Consider the following 14,972-nt stretch of genomic DNA (forward strand, 5'->3'; position numbering starts at 1 on the left):
AAATGTAGAACAGGCTATTTCACTGTTCACACTGTACATTGCCCTACAGTACCCTTTCAGCACAAATATTAGAAGCTCACTAGAAACAAAGCAATTGAGCAGACTTAGCGACATCTGCAGAACAAAAACTTAGGTCCCTGCTTCTGTCATCTGGACAAGCCAGTTTCAGGCAGGGCTAAGCAAGCAGTTAACTGCAAAACATTCTAAAACTCAGCTCTACCTAAACATACACCCTAACAGCAAGAAACAGCCTGAATAAGCAAATATGGATAAAAACTCAAGCTGAGAAGGCACCACATGATTCAATTCCACTGCTTACTACACCTTATATACCTTGAGACTTTGCTTTCAATTACACTTTTAACTCATGGCATCTTCTTACACTCACCAGTTTGTACCAGGTACCCAATGCTAATATCATCCACTGGGAAATAGGCAGCTGTTGCTCCATACTCTGGACACATATTGGCAATGGTGGCTCGGTCAGCAATTGACAGCTGGGCTACACCAGGACCAAAAAACTCCACAAATTTACCCACGACTCCAACTTGGCGAAGGTGCTGTTATAAAAATACAATGCCTGTGTCATTGCTAGGTGTAAAACAACTTCAGCATGTACAAGTTATGGAATTCCACTTGCAATTTCAGATAAATGTTTATTGAAGGTTTCTATAGGCATTCAAAACCATGAAGCTTTGCTAAAATAAATCATGACAATGAGGACACAGAGATGCAGTTTCAATAATAAAGTACACTGGCCGTATTCCTTCTAACTTTCTCCTCCTCTCATTTAAACTAAAGACTATCTTAGAACAACTGTACTTTTCTTAACGTGACATTCTAAGGAGGAAGGAATAATGAGGGGTCTGAAGCCAGTGAACACCTTGGGAAACAGGAAGGATCAACTGTACAAGTACATGAATCAAACTGTCAATGACTGAATACACACAATATCTGGATGAACTCGTAAAAAAATGCTGTCTTTCACCGTTTAGAGGTTTTCTTTAGAGAGAGCATCCCATGATAAACATCTGTACCAGATTTCAGACCTCCAACAACATTAACGCTGACCCACTTATAATACTCCTAATTCAGTCAGAGTCCCCAGAGTAAATAAACACATTATGAACATAGGACACGCGAGCCAAACATCTGCAGATCAAAGAAATCAGACTGCAGTGCTTATTGTCCATTTTCAGGTGTTATATTGCTTTATTTTAAGTGAGGGCTCAAAAAAAGAAAGTTGCGTTTCTTTTGAGGCAACAGAGAAACAAGATCCTTCTACAAGCACTGTTGTCCCAAAACAGGTCTGCACATGAAGATCTGAACAAGCCATGAGGTATCTATTTTGTCTGGCTTCTTTACACAGCAAATTTGCAGTTGTCCTTGGGCAGCTGATTCCTACCCACACAGAGCAATAATGCTTAAAAAAAATCCAGAATGACTACATGGAAGCAGACACAGGGCTCCTAAGCATGCAGTACAGCAGCTCTGTCTTACAGAACACGCATAGCTTCCAGTAGTAATGGCAGAACAGTAGACACGTTCATTACCTTGGTAATGGTAAGCACAATGTCAGTGGATGTCACCAGTGGCTGAGGGTTTCCTAGCAGCTTATAGCCAACCACCTCAGGAAGCACCATGCTGATTGGCTGGCCCAACATCACTGCTTCTGCTTCAATGCCACCAACACCTGTATGCAACAGAAGTATTATTTACAACTGTTCAGAGAGACAGTAAAATGTCAAGGATAAACCCATGAAGTACAATTGACTGGTGATTACTAAAATTCATGTGTGAAAGGGGAGAGAAGGCAGACAGCCAGAGGGCTTGGCTCTCTGCTAAGAGGTACTCCTCATCTTGCATCAGTTTCTGCAAGGTTGGGCTTTTTAATATCTTTCTGGTCCTCATCCATTAGGTAGGATATTAGGCAAATCTAAGTAACTTTGACAATGCTTACGACAGTGTAAAAGTTGTAGTTGGTCACTTACCATGCAATGCATAAATAAAGAATGACTGACATGGCATTGAACATGGCATGCTGTGAGTGAAATGTATGCAGACCATGACCATTGGTCTCCAAACAAAAACTTAAAAGATACTTCTAAGGAAGGAAAGATTACTGGAGTAAAGAGAACAGACTGTTCTAAAGAACACCAACAGAAAAAGCTACTTGTTTAGACAGAAATATCTTCTTTATGCCTATTAAGTTTCAACAGGGCTAGGGTATGTGCAGGTAGAAAGCTTTGTGTAAGCACATCTGTATGAGAGGAATGAAATTCAAGTGACTAATTTAATAAGGTAAAACATCAAGACATCATAGTCACATGCGATCTAAAAGACCCATTATGGTTACTAGCAATTTGGCATCAGGCAGTAGTTTTATAACTTTCTGCCTGCAGCAATTCCCTCTCATGTTTATCTTCCAAAGTCAAACCTCCTTCTATTTTTTGCTTAGTTCTACTAACACTGAGCTAGAAAAAACTGCCTGTAACAGTTGTTTACGCATCCCAAACCACCACTCCTATACTTTTCCCCACTTAATCTAATAATGGTTTTGAAAGACATTTATTTTTTCGCAAAATGTTAGAGCTAAGTTAATTTAAAAAATAATTCTGTGACAGATTCCATCATGTGATTCCTTTCACTGGATGTTCAATCATTTTTAAATAGTGGGTTTTGCAACATGAAAGATGGGCTAGCATGGACAGGCATGACCCAAGTCCAACATTACCAGCCATTAGCAAGAAATGCCGAATCCAAGAGTGTGCACTTTGGGCATGTGTGGTATGGACTATGTACAGCCACACTTTTCAAATTCTGAATTAAAAAGAGGCAAAGTTTACACACTTGCAGTCTTCCAAGCAGCTACTGATGTGGCATCATCAGCTAAGTGACTGCTCCATGTCTAAGCTGCAATCAAATATAAAACAAAAGAGATATCTCAAAGATGTCAACAGTTTTAAATAAAAAGAACTTGTGTACATTTGCATTCCAAGCCAGCAGGAATTCTTCCACTGTTGATAGAAGATCTCAATTGACCCAAATTGCTATAGTAGTAGTATAGATGGGGCAAAAACATCACAACGTACTACTTCCATCACATGTGGTACTCAGAACTTGACAAATATCCTTGTAAACAACAACAGCTAGCATATGCTGTTTGAAACCACATCCTCTGCATTCATAGTATATTTACTTCAATAGGGCTCCTACCACCACATCATAAGATGATAGAATGCCCAACTGAAATTTTTCCTACTGTGTGTGGGATAATTGCAAATTCTTTCATTTTATACCTACTTATCTAGTCAATAATTCCAACACTACAGTTTGCCACTACAAGCAAAAAAATGAATTATTTGTATTTCTATGTATTAGAAGTACTCTGCAGGCTACTGGTATCAGAACTACTTCATCACGCTATTTCTCACAATGGCCTCTCTGGCCCTATTTAACTCATTCAGATTCAACTTTCAGTATTTTCAGTCTAACAGAGGATTTGTGTTACTTTTTGATAAGACAACACTTTGATAGTAGCTAAACAACTAAGGTACAAATGGGTGTTCAGTGATGATTCAACCACCTGGCCTTCCCTAAGATGCTTCCAGAAGTCTTATTTAATATTTTCCTTTCCTGCTTTCTTGTCATTTAAATAAAAAAAAAGCAAATACATAGAAGAGGAAAAAAAAAACCCGCATGCACCAGAAGTCACCTGAAGCTGTTAACAGGTAACTCCAAGAGACCTTACCAGGTTTCTTGAATTTGAGGTTAGTCTGTGTACTCCATCTGGCAAGCATGGAGATTACTTTACAGTGGTCCATATAGTGTTGTGTTTTAGATTTGTGACCAAACCAGTGCTGACACCACACCATGTTTTAGCTGTTGCCAAGCAGCATTTAAGACAATGGTATGTGCCCCTCAGAAAGTCAGCTAGGGTGGGCAAGACACAGGGAAAGGGACAGCTGACTTGAATTGAACAAAGAGATGTTCTCTGCCATATAACACCATGCTCAGCATTAAGACTGGGACGTGGCACAGGAGAGGAGGAATTTTTCCAAGCTAGCCATTGCCCAGGGACTGGCTTGGCTTTGGTGTCCTGGTGTGAGGCAGCAACTGATTGTCTGTGCATCACTTGCCTTTGTCTCCTTTGGGCTTTTTTTTTCCTCTTCACTTTTCAAATTGTCTTTGTCTTGACCCATGAGTTACTTCTTGCACTTGCCCTCCCGATTCTCCCATCCTGATATTAGGAGCAGTGAGCAAGCAACTAGGTGGGGGGTAACCTGCCAGCCAGGATGAACCCACCAGAGTCTCAAATACAGCTTAGTCAGTCAACAGACTATTCAAGACACACTACTGCACATACCCCAGCCAAGCACTCCTAAGCCATCTATCATGGTGGTGTGGGAGTCAGTGCCCACCACACTGTCTGGGTAGTAGTAGCCATCCTGATCCATTACCACTCTTGCCAAATACTCCAAGTTCACTTGGTGGATGATGCCAGAGCCTGGTGGGATGATCCTCATGTTCTTAAAAGCCTTAGAGCCCCACTGAAACAGAAGAAATTGGTGTCAAAAGTTTTCAGTGCACATGAGCACTCAAAGAAGTTTTTTTCACTGCACTTTTCTCCACACAAACAGGATTAATTCTTTCGGTACCTTTAAGAATTCAAACCTTTCTTTGTTCCTTTCAAATTCCAGGTCCTGATTTTTTTGCAAGCTGTCTGGCCTGCAAGTGAAAATAATCAGCTGTCAGAACAAAAAATATCCACCTGAAATTTATATCTAGTCAAACATACACAAAGGTTGAAAGAAAATAAAGAATTATCAGCTAATGCTAATGCTGATCAATCTCATCTCAATGTAGCTGTGAACTGCAGACAACCAATGAAAATTAAGAAATCTTAAGAGCCAATACTTGAAGTTTGGTTCAAATTTAAGCATTAATCTGCATATTATATATGTGGGAGGCCTAAAACTTGTAGCTTGGGTAAAACTGTGGTACATGTTAGAGCAATGTGAAGTTTCCAGTACCTAAATCAGAAGCAAAATAGTAAAGGGAACCAGAACAAAACTGCCCTGCAACCTCAGTTAAAAAGAGGTTATTACCAATGATACATTGCTGACAGCAGCCCCTGTGTTTCAAAGCAGATGAGCCTAGCAAACTTATCACTTGAATTGGCTGCCTATATTAGGCCTGAAGAGTTTGAAAAAACTGAAGTACAGGGTAGGCCAATGTTCTCTCCATATATACATGAGCCTAATAGAATAAGGCTATAACAAAAAACAATTACTAACAAAAAATTATCTAAATAAAGCCCCAGATACTACTGAGAATGTAAAACGAATGTTATTAAAATATACAGAAAAAGGAATCATAGTAGCTGCTTTTGTCCTGTGGTAAAGATGGAAATCTTATCTTGTTCACAAATAAATGCTCTGTTTCCCAAAGATCTTAAAAAATGACGTGATGCAAATTAAAAAGAAAAAATATTAGGTTTCTAGTTCAATAGATCAGCATTATAACACCCATTATGCCAAAGATCAGCCTTTAGATGATTATTTCTAATTTCGTGCTTGTTTCTAAACTCCTTAGTGTTAAGACTAAGAACAGATACAGCACCTCTAAGAAAAAAAAAAAGTTAAAAGGGAGTTGATTTTCAAGTTACGTATGTCAAAGTCTTTTGGTCCTTTTTCCCCATCAGCTATGACATAGCATCAGTCAGAATTTGTATCCTTAATAACCTACAGCTAAAAGCAAAAGTAGGAAAAAAATCATATTTTAAAACAGCTATGAAGCAAGCTGAGGGGAGACCTCACTGTTCTCTACAACTGCTTGAAAGGAGGTTGCAACAAGGTGGGTGATGGTCTCTTTTGCCAAGTAACAAGAGACAGGACAAGAGGAAATGGCCTGAAGTTGCACCAGGGGAGGTTTAGATGGGATATTAGGAAACGTTTCTCCACTAAAAGGGTTATCAAGTACTGGAACAGGCTGCCCAGGGAGGTGGTTGAGCCACCATCCCTGAAGACATTTAAAAGACGTTTAGATGTAGTGCTTAGGGACATGGTTTACTGGTGGAGTTGGTAGTACTGGATTTATGGTTAGACTTGATAATCTTATAGGTCTTTTCCAACCAAAATGATTCCATGACTGTGGCCCTACTGAGGGCTCACCTGTAGCATTATGTTTCTCTCCTGCACTTGCAGGGAACATAATTATCAGTGCCTTGCGCTCCTCCTCATGGCTAGGACAGCTCATGAACTAGCAAACAGTTCCTCAGAGCTGGGCTAGGGCAGCTCAGGTCCATTTTTATAAAATATGGAAGAAAGGAGACTTTCCCACTTGACCTTTCCAAAAAGCCCAATGGGGTTAATAAAGCACACATGGAAAAAAACTATTTCTAAGGAACTAATAATAGTACACTATTATTATGGAAAATTATGACACCACAAGTATGGTCTGAGCCTGTTTCTATTAACATTTAGTCCAGGCTTGTGCTGTAGAGATGCATCATGGAAAATAACAAAATTTCCCTGTCTATTTCACAGCAACTGATGAAACAGTCAAACACTTCTTAAGAGTGTAGGATGTTACAGTCAAATGCTAGCAATATCACCATTGGAACTACTTTTATTATCAGTAACAGGATCCAGCTTACATACCACCATTAAGTAGTAAATTATTTCATGTTCTTACCGCCTGTTAAAATCAACCTGGATGGAGTGATCTATCACTAGATCAGCAGGACAGATGGGATTGATTTTTTCAGGGTCCCCACCAAGTTTCTTCACAGCATCACGCATAGCAGCAAAGTCAACCACAGCAGGTACCCCACTAAAACAGAAGAAAAAAACGCAAGGTCAAACAATTTGGAAAAAAAACACAACAAAACAAACACGAATGAGATCCTGAAATACTGAATGGTCACCTACTGTGCCATACAAAGTAAACTGTAGCTTATCCTGAGCTTTGGGATCACTACTATATGGCACACAACACCCTTGGAAAGACAGTCAGAAAAGCAGAAGAGACAGAACTGTATCTATATCCTGAGCACCATAAGAATGAAAAGCTAAAATTAAATTTCATCAGTACAACATGCTTGGCTGGGAATCTGGAAAGTTAGCCTAACCAGCATTCCTTCGGGACCCTGAACTGGTTTCTCTTCTTTTGCTCTGTTCCTCTCTCTCTCTTCCCCAAACTGTTCAAAAAAGACAGCAGGGGGGAAACAACAATGCCCTTCTGTTGATTCTTTGGTATGCTTACTTCGCTAATTTTAAGGCAAGGGTCACCTCCTCCAAGTTTTGCAAAGCACAGAAGTATCTTCTCCAAAATTAGGGATGTAAGGTACCTTCCATACTTCAAATGAAACCAGCATAGCAGGTCATTAGATTCCTTACATTACAAAGCACATGACTGCAAAACACCTTTGCAGAATAACTGTGCTTTCAGAAGTGGCTTTAGCTGCCCTTGTACCTCACTGGACAAACACAAAAGGCAGAAATAATATGCAATATTCATCTTTACTTGTACTTACCACTGACAAAACATCTTGTATCACAAATGACATTCAAACAGCACGTTTTCAGGCTACGGGCCAACATTCACATTTTGGCCTTCTCAAGTATCTTGTGAAAATCCTGCAGGCTCTTGAACTCCAAGTGACCTATTTATTTTAACAAAGCTTCTGGTGCTTCTCAGCTTCTACAGAGGTATATACTATCACGACATTTTTCAATCAGTATGGGAAACCCTTTTGCATACCAGCCTGTCTGATTTTGCTGGCTGCTGAGACAAAAAGAGCTATCTGTGATGTGCTTGTAAGGATCTGGCAGTACTCAGTCACCCGCTGAGAATTTTATGCTTCTCCAAGAGCAGCCCAAAGCAGGGAGAGTTTACATTTTTCACCTCTGTTTATAAGGAAGTTATTATTTTCATATATATCAGAAACAATGGAAGAAGAGAAAAGTCCTTGGAATACCCACAGAATTTTACCTTGAAAATTCTGAGCGTCCACAAAAGCAGAAAAAAGGCTCCACAATATCTAACCTTGGCACGATTAGTTGATGTTGTTCAGCAGCCTGAAGCAGTTTGCTGTCCCATGATATTCATATTACAAGGAAAATAGCAAGTGCTGTGTTATGCTACCTTGGGGGATGTGGGGGATGGTCGGGTGGGAGGAAGGGAGTGGAAGAGTTATTTCGTCAGCTTACAAAGGTTATACAGTTGAAAAGGAAGAGACACAATATCCATTTACTGTCTTAGAAGAATGCAGGATAATTACAGAATGATCAGCTCTAGGAAATTTGATAAATCTAATCCAGGACACGTTAATGTCTTCTGGAAAGTTGCCAAAGCTGCCTTTTCCAAAAGGTCCCCTTGGGACCCTTGTTCAAGAGCTTGTTTTCTGTGAATGTCGCTGACCCTGTAGACATACAAGCAATTTTTTAAAAGTCAGCAGGAGTGTAGGGGGCAAGAAAGAAGTGCAGTAACAAAAGGAACAACATATGCTTGAAAAATTGGCTTCCTCCATGCTGTAGCTTTTAAAAATGTTAACACAAGCCAGTGGGTAAAAAACAGGCAGGAAATCAGCACTTTTTTCAGTTGAAATTTTGCCAATTTCTTCCAATGTTTTTAAGAACTGAAGAGTATCTAGCACCTGGCCAACCTTTGCTAAACAGAAGGTATGACAGCTGAGATACTTCACTTACTGTAAAGACAGACATTCATTGTTCCAAGAAATAAAATCAACTGACAGCTCAGCAGCATGGAGCTTACCATGGATGAACTAAACTCTCTTACAAAGGCAGAGAACAAAGGTACACAGAACTGTGGACTTGCAAGTCAAATGCCGTATTAAAAACTGTTAGAAGCTACTGTTCCACCTGAACATTGACTTTCCATATCTGCCAGTGACTACTACATGCTGACAAGTGAACTGAGGCGGCCTTGTGGGGGATGTGGCAGTAGGACAAAGTGATCATGAGATGATAGGGTTTTCTGTTCTGGATGAAGCAAAGAGGGAGGATAGCAGGACAGTAGCATTAAATTTCCAGAGGGCAAATTTTGAACTTTTCAGGAGGCTGGTTGGCAAAGTCTCATGGGAGACAGTACTTAAGGGCAAGGGAGCCCATGAGGGCTGGGAGCTCTTCAAAAAGGAAATCCTAGCAGCTCAGGAGAAAGCCATCCCCGTGTTCCGGAAAAAAAGCCGGCAGGGGAGAAAGCCAGCTTGGTTGAACAGGGAGATCTTGAGTGATATGAAGAAGAAGAGAAGCGTTTATGGGCTCTGGAAGAGGGGACAGGCCTCTTGGGTGGACTACAGGAGGGAAGTGAGATTGTGTAGAGAAAAAAATCAGAAGGGCTAAGGCTCAGCTAGAAATCAGATTGGCAAAGTCTGTGAAAGATAACAAAAAATCCTTCTATAAATATATAAATAATAAAAGGAGGACTAGGGAGACCATACAGTCCCTACTGGACGCAGAAGGAACAACAGTGACAGGAGATAAGGAAAAGGCTGAGGTACTTAATGCCTTCTTTGCCTCAGTCTTTAATTGTAAAGAAAGTCGTAAAAAAGTTGTAAAGAAAGTTTGTAAAGTACAAACCCAGGAGCTAGAGGAGCAAAACGAGGCTCCCATGATCCAAGAGAAGGTGGTCAGAGCCTTGCTAGCCCAACTAGACACCCACAAGTCTATAGGGCCAGATGGGATTCATCCAAGGGTATTGAAGGAGCTGGCGGATGTGCTGGCCAAACCCCTTTCCATCATCTTCCAACAGCGCCCATCTCCAAGAAGGGTCACAGGGAGGACCCAGGAAACTACAGGCCTGTCAGTCTGACCTCAGTGCCAGGGAAAGTCATGGAGCAGGTGATCTGGAGTGCTATCATGAAGCACATGCAAGAGAACTCAGTGATCAGGCCCAGTCAACATGGGTTCACAAAAGGCAGGTCTTGCCAAACTAACCTGATCGCCTTCTATGACAAAGTGACTCAGCTGCTGGATGAGGGAAAGGCTGTGGATGTGGTCTTCCTGGACTTCAGTAAAGCCTTTGACACAGTTTCTCACAGCATTCTGCTTGAGAAACTGTCAGCCTCTGGCCTGGACAGCAAAACACTCTCCTGGGTAGAAAATTGGTTGGATGGCCAGGCCCAGAGAGTGGTGGGAAGTGGCGTGAAATCCAGCTGGAGGCCAGTGACAAGTGGGGTTCCCCAGGGCTCAGTGCTGGGTCCAGCCCTGTTCAATGTCTTTATCAATGACCTGGATGAAGGCATCGAGTGCACCCTTAGCAAGTTTGCGGACGACACTAAGCTGGGTGGAAGTGTTGATCTGCTGGAGGGTAGGGAGGCTCTGCAAAGGGATCTGAACAGGCTGGACCGCTGGGCAGAGTCCAATGGCATGAGGTTTAACAAGGCCAAGTGCCAGGTCCTGCGCTTGGGGCACAACAACCCTGTGCAGTGCTACAGACTAGGAGAAGTCTGGCTGGAAAGCTGCCTGGAGGAGAGGGACCTGGGGGTGTTGGTTGACAGCAACTGAACATGAGCCAGCAGTGTGCCCAGGTGGCCAAGAAGGCCAATGGCATCTTGCCTTGTATCAGAAACGGTGTGACCAGCAGGTCCAGGGAGGTTATTCTCCCTCTGTACTCGGCACTGGTGAGACTGCACCTCAAATCCTGTGTTCAGTTCTGGGCCCCTCACCACAAGAAGGATGTTGAGGCTCTGGAGTGAGTTCAGAGAAGAGCAACAAAGCTGGTGAAGGGGCTGGAGAACAGGCCTTATGAGAAACGGCTGAGAGAGCTGGGGTTGTTTAGCCTGGAGAAGAGGAGGCTGAGGGGAGACCTCATTGCTCTCTACAACTACCTGAAAGGAGGTTGTAGGGAGGAGGGTGCTGGCCTCTTCTTCCAAGTGACAGGGGACAGGACAAGAGGGAATGGCCTCAAGCTCCGCCAGGGGAGATTTAGGCTGGACATTAGGAAAAAAATTTTCACAGAAAGGGTCACTGGGCACTGCAGCACGTTACCCAGGGAGGTGGTTGATTCACCTTCCCTGGAGGTGTTTAAGGCACGGGTGGACGAGGTGCTCAGGGACATGGTTTAGTGTTTGATAGGAATGGTTGGACTCGATGATCCAGTGGGTCTCTTCCAACCTGGTTATTCTATGATTCTAAGTGTGGACTAATCACACTGCAGTAACAAGGTCCAGTTTTCAGAGCCCATTAGGTAGAACTCTCAATTTGCTTTTCTGGGAAAAAGTAGGCATTCAGTTTTTCAACAATAGGGAAATCTTTAAAAATGTATTTGGAATAATATTGATTTTGAAAGAAAAATAATTATGTGGTTATAAGTAAGAACTGAAAAAGGTAGTAAACTGAAAGAAGGAGCCTAGAGGGAAGACACTACCCTAAACAACAAAAACTAAACCTCTAAACTCTGAATTGCCTCACTTAGATGCAATGTATCCATCGTACTCTCTGCCCTTGTTTTGAAGAGTTTCATAAAGATATTTATTTCTCCATCCCAGAAGCACTTTATTTAATGCCTTCATCATGAGTGTTTGCCTCTCCAAATGCCGTCTGTAACATGACATGCAGGAAAGCTCGAAAAGGCCTCTGCAAACAGTTCACTGCTATCCTTTCCCTCAGCTCACTCCTCCACCCCAAGCTGAGCACTTTCAAAAGACCCTCTTCCTAGCTTTGAGGAGCATCAGACTCACGTGAAGTCTTGCAGAATAACTCTTGCAGGCTTAAATGGCACTTCAACGTTCTTGTGTTGCACCACTTTCCAGTTGAGAATATTCTCAACATCTTCCTTCTTCACTAGGAACTCATCACAGTTACGGATCGCTGCTTCCAAGAGGACACGAATAGAAAACGGAAGGCTTGCTGCATGGGTAAAAGGCAAGAAATAAATCCAATTTATACCTTAAGGCATACGTCTGCAAGTTCATAGTTCCACAGCTGGGGAAGATGGGTTCTCAAGTGCTGTCCCCATATTCTCACAAGGCTTCATTCCAAATTATCAGACACCCATTTCTAGCCTCCAGCTTTGTCAGGAGGTCAGCGCTGAATGACCTGTCCCACTCAAGTACTTGCCTGTGAGGCACTAGAGATCCTTCCTGAAAGGACTCTTTCCCACAGGTCATTCTTGTCACTAAACACAGTCATATAAACACACTAGAAAAACATAAATTTTCTTCCTGACATGTTGGAAAGCATGGCTTTAGTGGTCTAGGCAGTTCCTTGTTTTGTAGAGATGGAAGATGAAACTGAATGGCAGTAAGACTGTGCATCTGCTGATCTTCTTTTACTTCAAGATAGAACTACTTACAGAAGATTGCAGCCTTGACAAGCAATGGGTGTTAAGGGGAAAACAAAAAAAAGTTTCTCTGTCCTTCCTCCCTTGGTCCAGTGTAATAATAGACTTTTTACTTCCAGTCAGAACATTTACATTCAAAAACCTCTTGAGAAGTTTGTCCCAGCTTTCTACACAGGGGCCCTAAGACACAAAAGTCACTTAATAATAGCAAGATGTCATTATTGCTATCATTAAAAAAAAAAAAAAAAAACTATTATGCAGGACACAGTCATTCAGAATGACTCGGTGTTTTTCTGGTTCTTTTTTTTTTTTTCTGTGATGATGGTGGTGGCGTTGTTTTTTAATCTTCTATGCCTTCCTCCTAACCCCATTCTTGTGTGGCTAAGTCATTCCATTTTCCTGCTCAATAGTGAGAATTGCACATTTTTTCCTGTAAAGAATCTGGAGTTATCACTCTTGGAATCATGGAACGGATCAACTGCTAAAGTATTTGTCTTACGATTCATCCCTACTTTTCACACATCAAGTCCAACATAACTGATTTCTCTTCAACACACTATCTGAGCCTGCAAATGGATACGCACTGCTAACGTTCAGAGTCCTCTTGCATCCTGAATTTTCTTTCACCACCCGTTTCCTTTTTGAAAGAGGAAAAACACCCAATGCAAACAGCTCTAAGCTATAAATACTTGCTTTTTAAGTGAGTGGCATGGATTGCAAGATTTTTACCAGTGCCACGTGGAAGATGCCTAAGAACCTTCAGAAAGCATCAAGGAAACTAATCAAAAAGCCTCTTCAGAAGAGATTTTCTAGCCACTACTCTTTTTAAAGTCAAAAAATCTTTCTGCATTATTCAGTCCTATCAGTGTTAGGTCCTTTCCAGTCATTCACAATAGCACAGCAGTGTATAAGAAAATTTGTGCTCTTTGTTTTGCCTAGTCCTCCTCAATCACTCAAGAAAAAAAAGACTGCTGCATGCACAGCACATTGAGAAAATAATACTGTGATCTTCCCAGTATTCCTGTAGAATTAAATTTTGCTAAAATTTCATTTCAAGAACTGTTTTCTGAATCCAGACTTCTCTCCAGAGAGCAAGTATCATTTAATGTTGCAATGTCTCTTCAAGGTTCTGTTCATCACTGTTAACAAAATGTTTTCTCTATGTTGCCAACGTACCGTATCTCACATCTTGCAATTTGTTCAGATTAAAGAACTTCTTCAGAGGCTGTTTAGGGTCCAGTGGCTCCACAATCTGTTCAAAAGGGTTGCTCATGGTTATTCAAGACCCTTGGTGTCCCTAAAACACAAAAGAAAAAAATCAAAGCCATTTCTACTAAACGTCCCACATATGAAGTACATGGTCCACAGTCCCACAATGTACATGTATAAGGCCTGTATCAGACAAAAAGGTACTGCAAAGTCTGTGTTAGTCATGCCCTGTCACCTACAAATCCACTTGTAACAAGTTCTTAGAGATAAAAGTTCTGCAGGAGATAAAAGCATTGTGAAAAACATGGATAGACAATGTGGCTTATAAAGGAAGTTCAATGTCTGCACTATTCTCTTCTTTACACTGCTTCTAAAAAGGCCTTTGGGCTTCTATGATCCATGAACCACCAGGGCAAGGTAGTCCCATTTCTTAAGTGACATTGGTGTAAAGCTAGACAGTCATTTGCATTCATAATGAGAAACAATTCAAGTAACCCAGAAAACATAATAGTTTTACTTGAGCCAGAAAGTGACTAGAAGAGATACAAGGAACCCTCCTGATTTCAGGTCTCCTAGGGTCACCAATAAAAAACCAAAAAAACTATCTATTGTAAACATCATTTTAGTTTGAGATCTTTTCGTTTTTGTGGCTATCCCAACGGTTTACTGGATGAAGCATTCCACTGGGACCCACGTCTTTTAGGGTTCACTTATACAAGGTAAATGATTCACAGTATCAAGGCCAACTAGTACAGAAGGTCCTAAATTCATTTTGGAAGCATCTCTCAATCTCCAGAGAAGGTTAATTGCATGCAATCCGCCTAATGGAACAATCCCTAGGACACTCTAAAGACCTGAACTCTGCCCAGGGATTTTAGGGAGCACTGGCTCAGACCAACACATGCCAAGGAGCAAGCTAATGACATAAGAGTATGTCTTCCAGTGCCTGGCAACATTCCCAGTCACGATTAAAATTTTTTAGAAGAGAGATGATCACAGGCCAGATTTCCAGATCTGCTGTTTTTTTCCCACATGTTCCTGTCTTCATTCAAGTAGCATTATCTTGCCTTGTCCCAGTTTTTCAAACAAAAAACCCCTGACAAGGTATGAGATGCACATCCTTTGGCAGGACCTGGAAACTGCTTTATGCAAAGGGATGCAAAGTCCAGTATTTGTTAAAAACAGTTAATGAAAGGCCAAGGCGTGAATTAAGTTATCTCACTTGTCACTCTCATTAACTGTTCTGGGAACACTATTATGTGGAATATATTTATGAGGAATTTTTAGGTAATCCAACACAAATGGTATTTCACTTATTCTGAAGACAACAACCAAGTCAGAGGTTAGAATGAGACAACAGAAATGGTGGTAAACAAAGGCCCAGTGCGTAAAGCAGCAAGATACTCCAAAAGAAACACAACACCTCTCATGTTCCCATCTACAATATATTTTCTGAG

The 14,972-nt window shown here is 41.3% G+C and overlaps 1 protein-coding gene across 1 annotated transcript in view; it reads right to left on the reverse strand.

The window, feature by feature from the left end:
- Positions 1-13,608, reverse strand: part of ACO1 (aconitase 1) — a 28,227-nt gene extending 14,619 nt beyond the window's left edge. Inside the window, exons 1-7 of the mRNA XM_069879889.1 lie at positions 13,483-13,608; positions 11,705-11,873; positions 6,697-6,834; positions 4,659-4,728; positions 4,367-4,550; positions 1,554-1,693; positions 389-560 (exon numbers count right to left, since the gene is read on the reverse strand). Of these exons, the coding sequence (XP_069735990.1) occupies positions 389-560; positions 1,554-1,693; positions 4,367-4,550; positions 4,659-4,728; positions 6,697-6,834; positions 11,705-11,873; positions 13,483-13,579 (970 nt within the window). The 5' untranslated portion in view covers positions 13,580-13,608. The remainder of the gene's footprint in view (positions 1-388; positions 561-1,553; positions 1,694-4,366; positions 4,551-4,658; positions 4,729-6,696; positions 6,835-11,704; positions 11,874-13,482) is intronic.
- Positions 13,609-14,972: the final 1,364 nt, after the last annotated feature.

This window comes from Phaenicophaeus curvirostris, chromosome Z, assembly GCF_032191515.1.
Source record: "Phaenicophaeus curvirostris isolate KB17595 chromosome Z, BPBGC_Pcur_1.0, whole genome shotgun sequence".
Taxonomy (NCBI): Eukaryota; Metazoa; Chordata; class Aves; order Cuculiformes; family Cuculidae; genus Phaenicophaeus; species Phaenicophaeus curvirostris.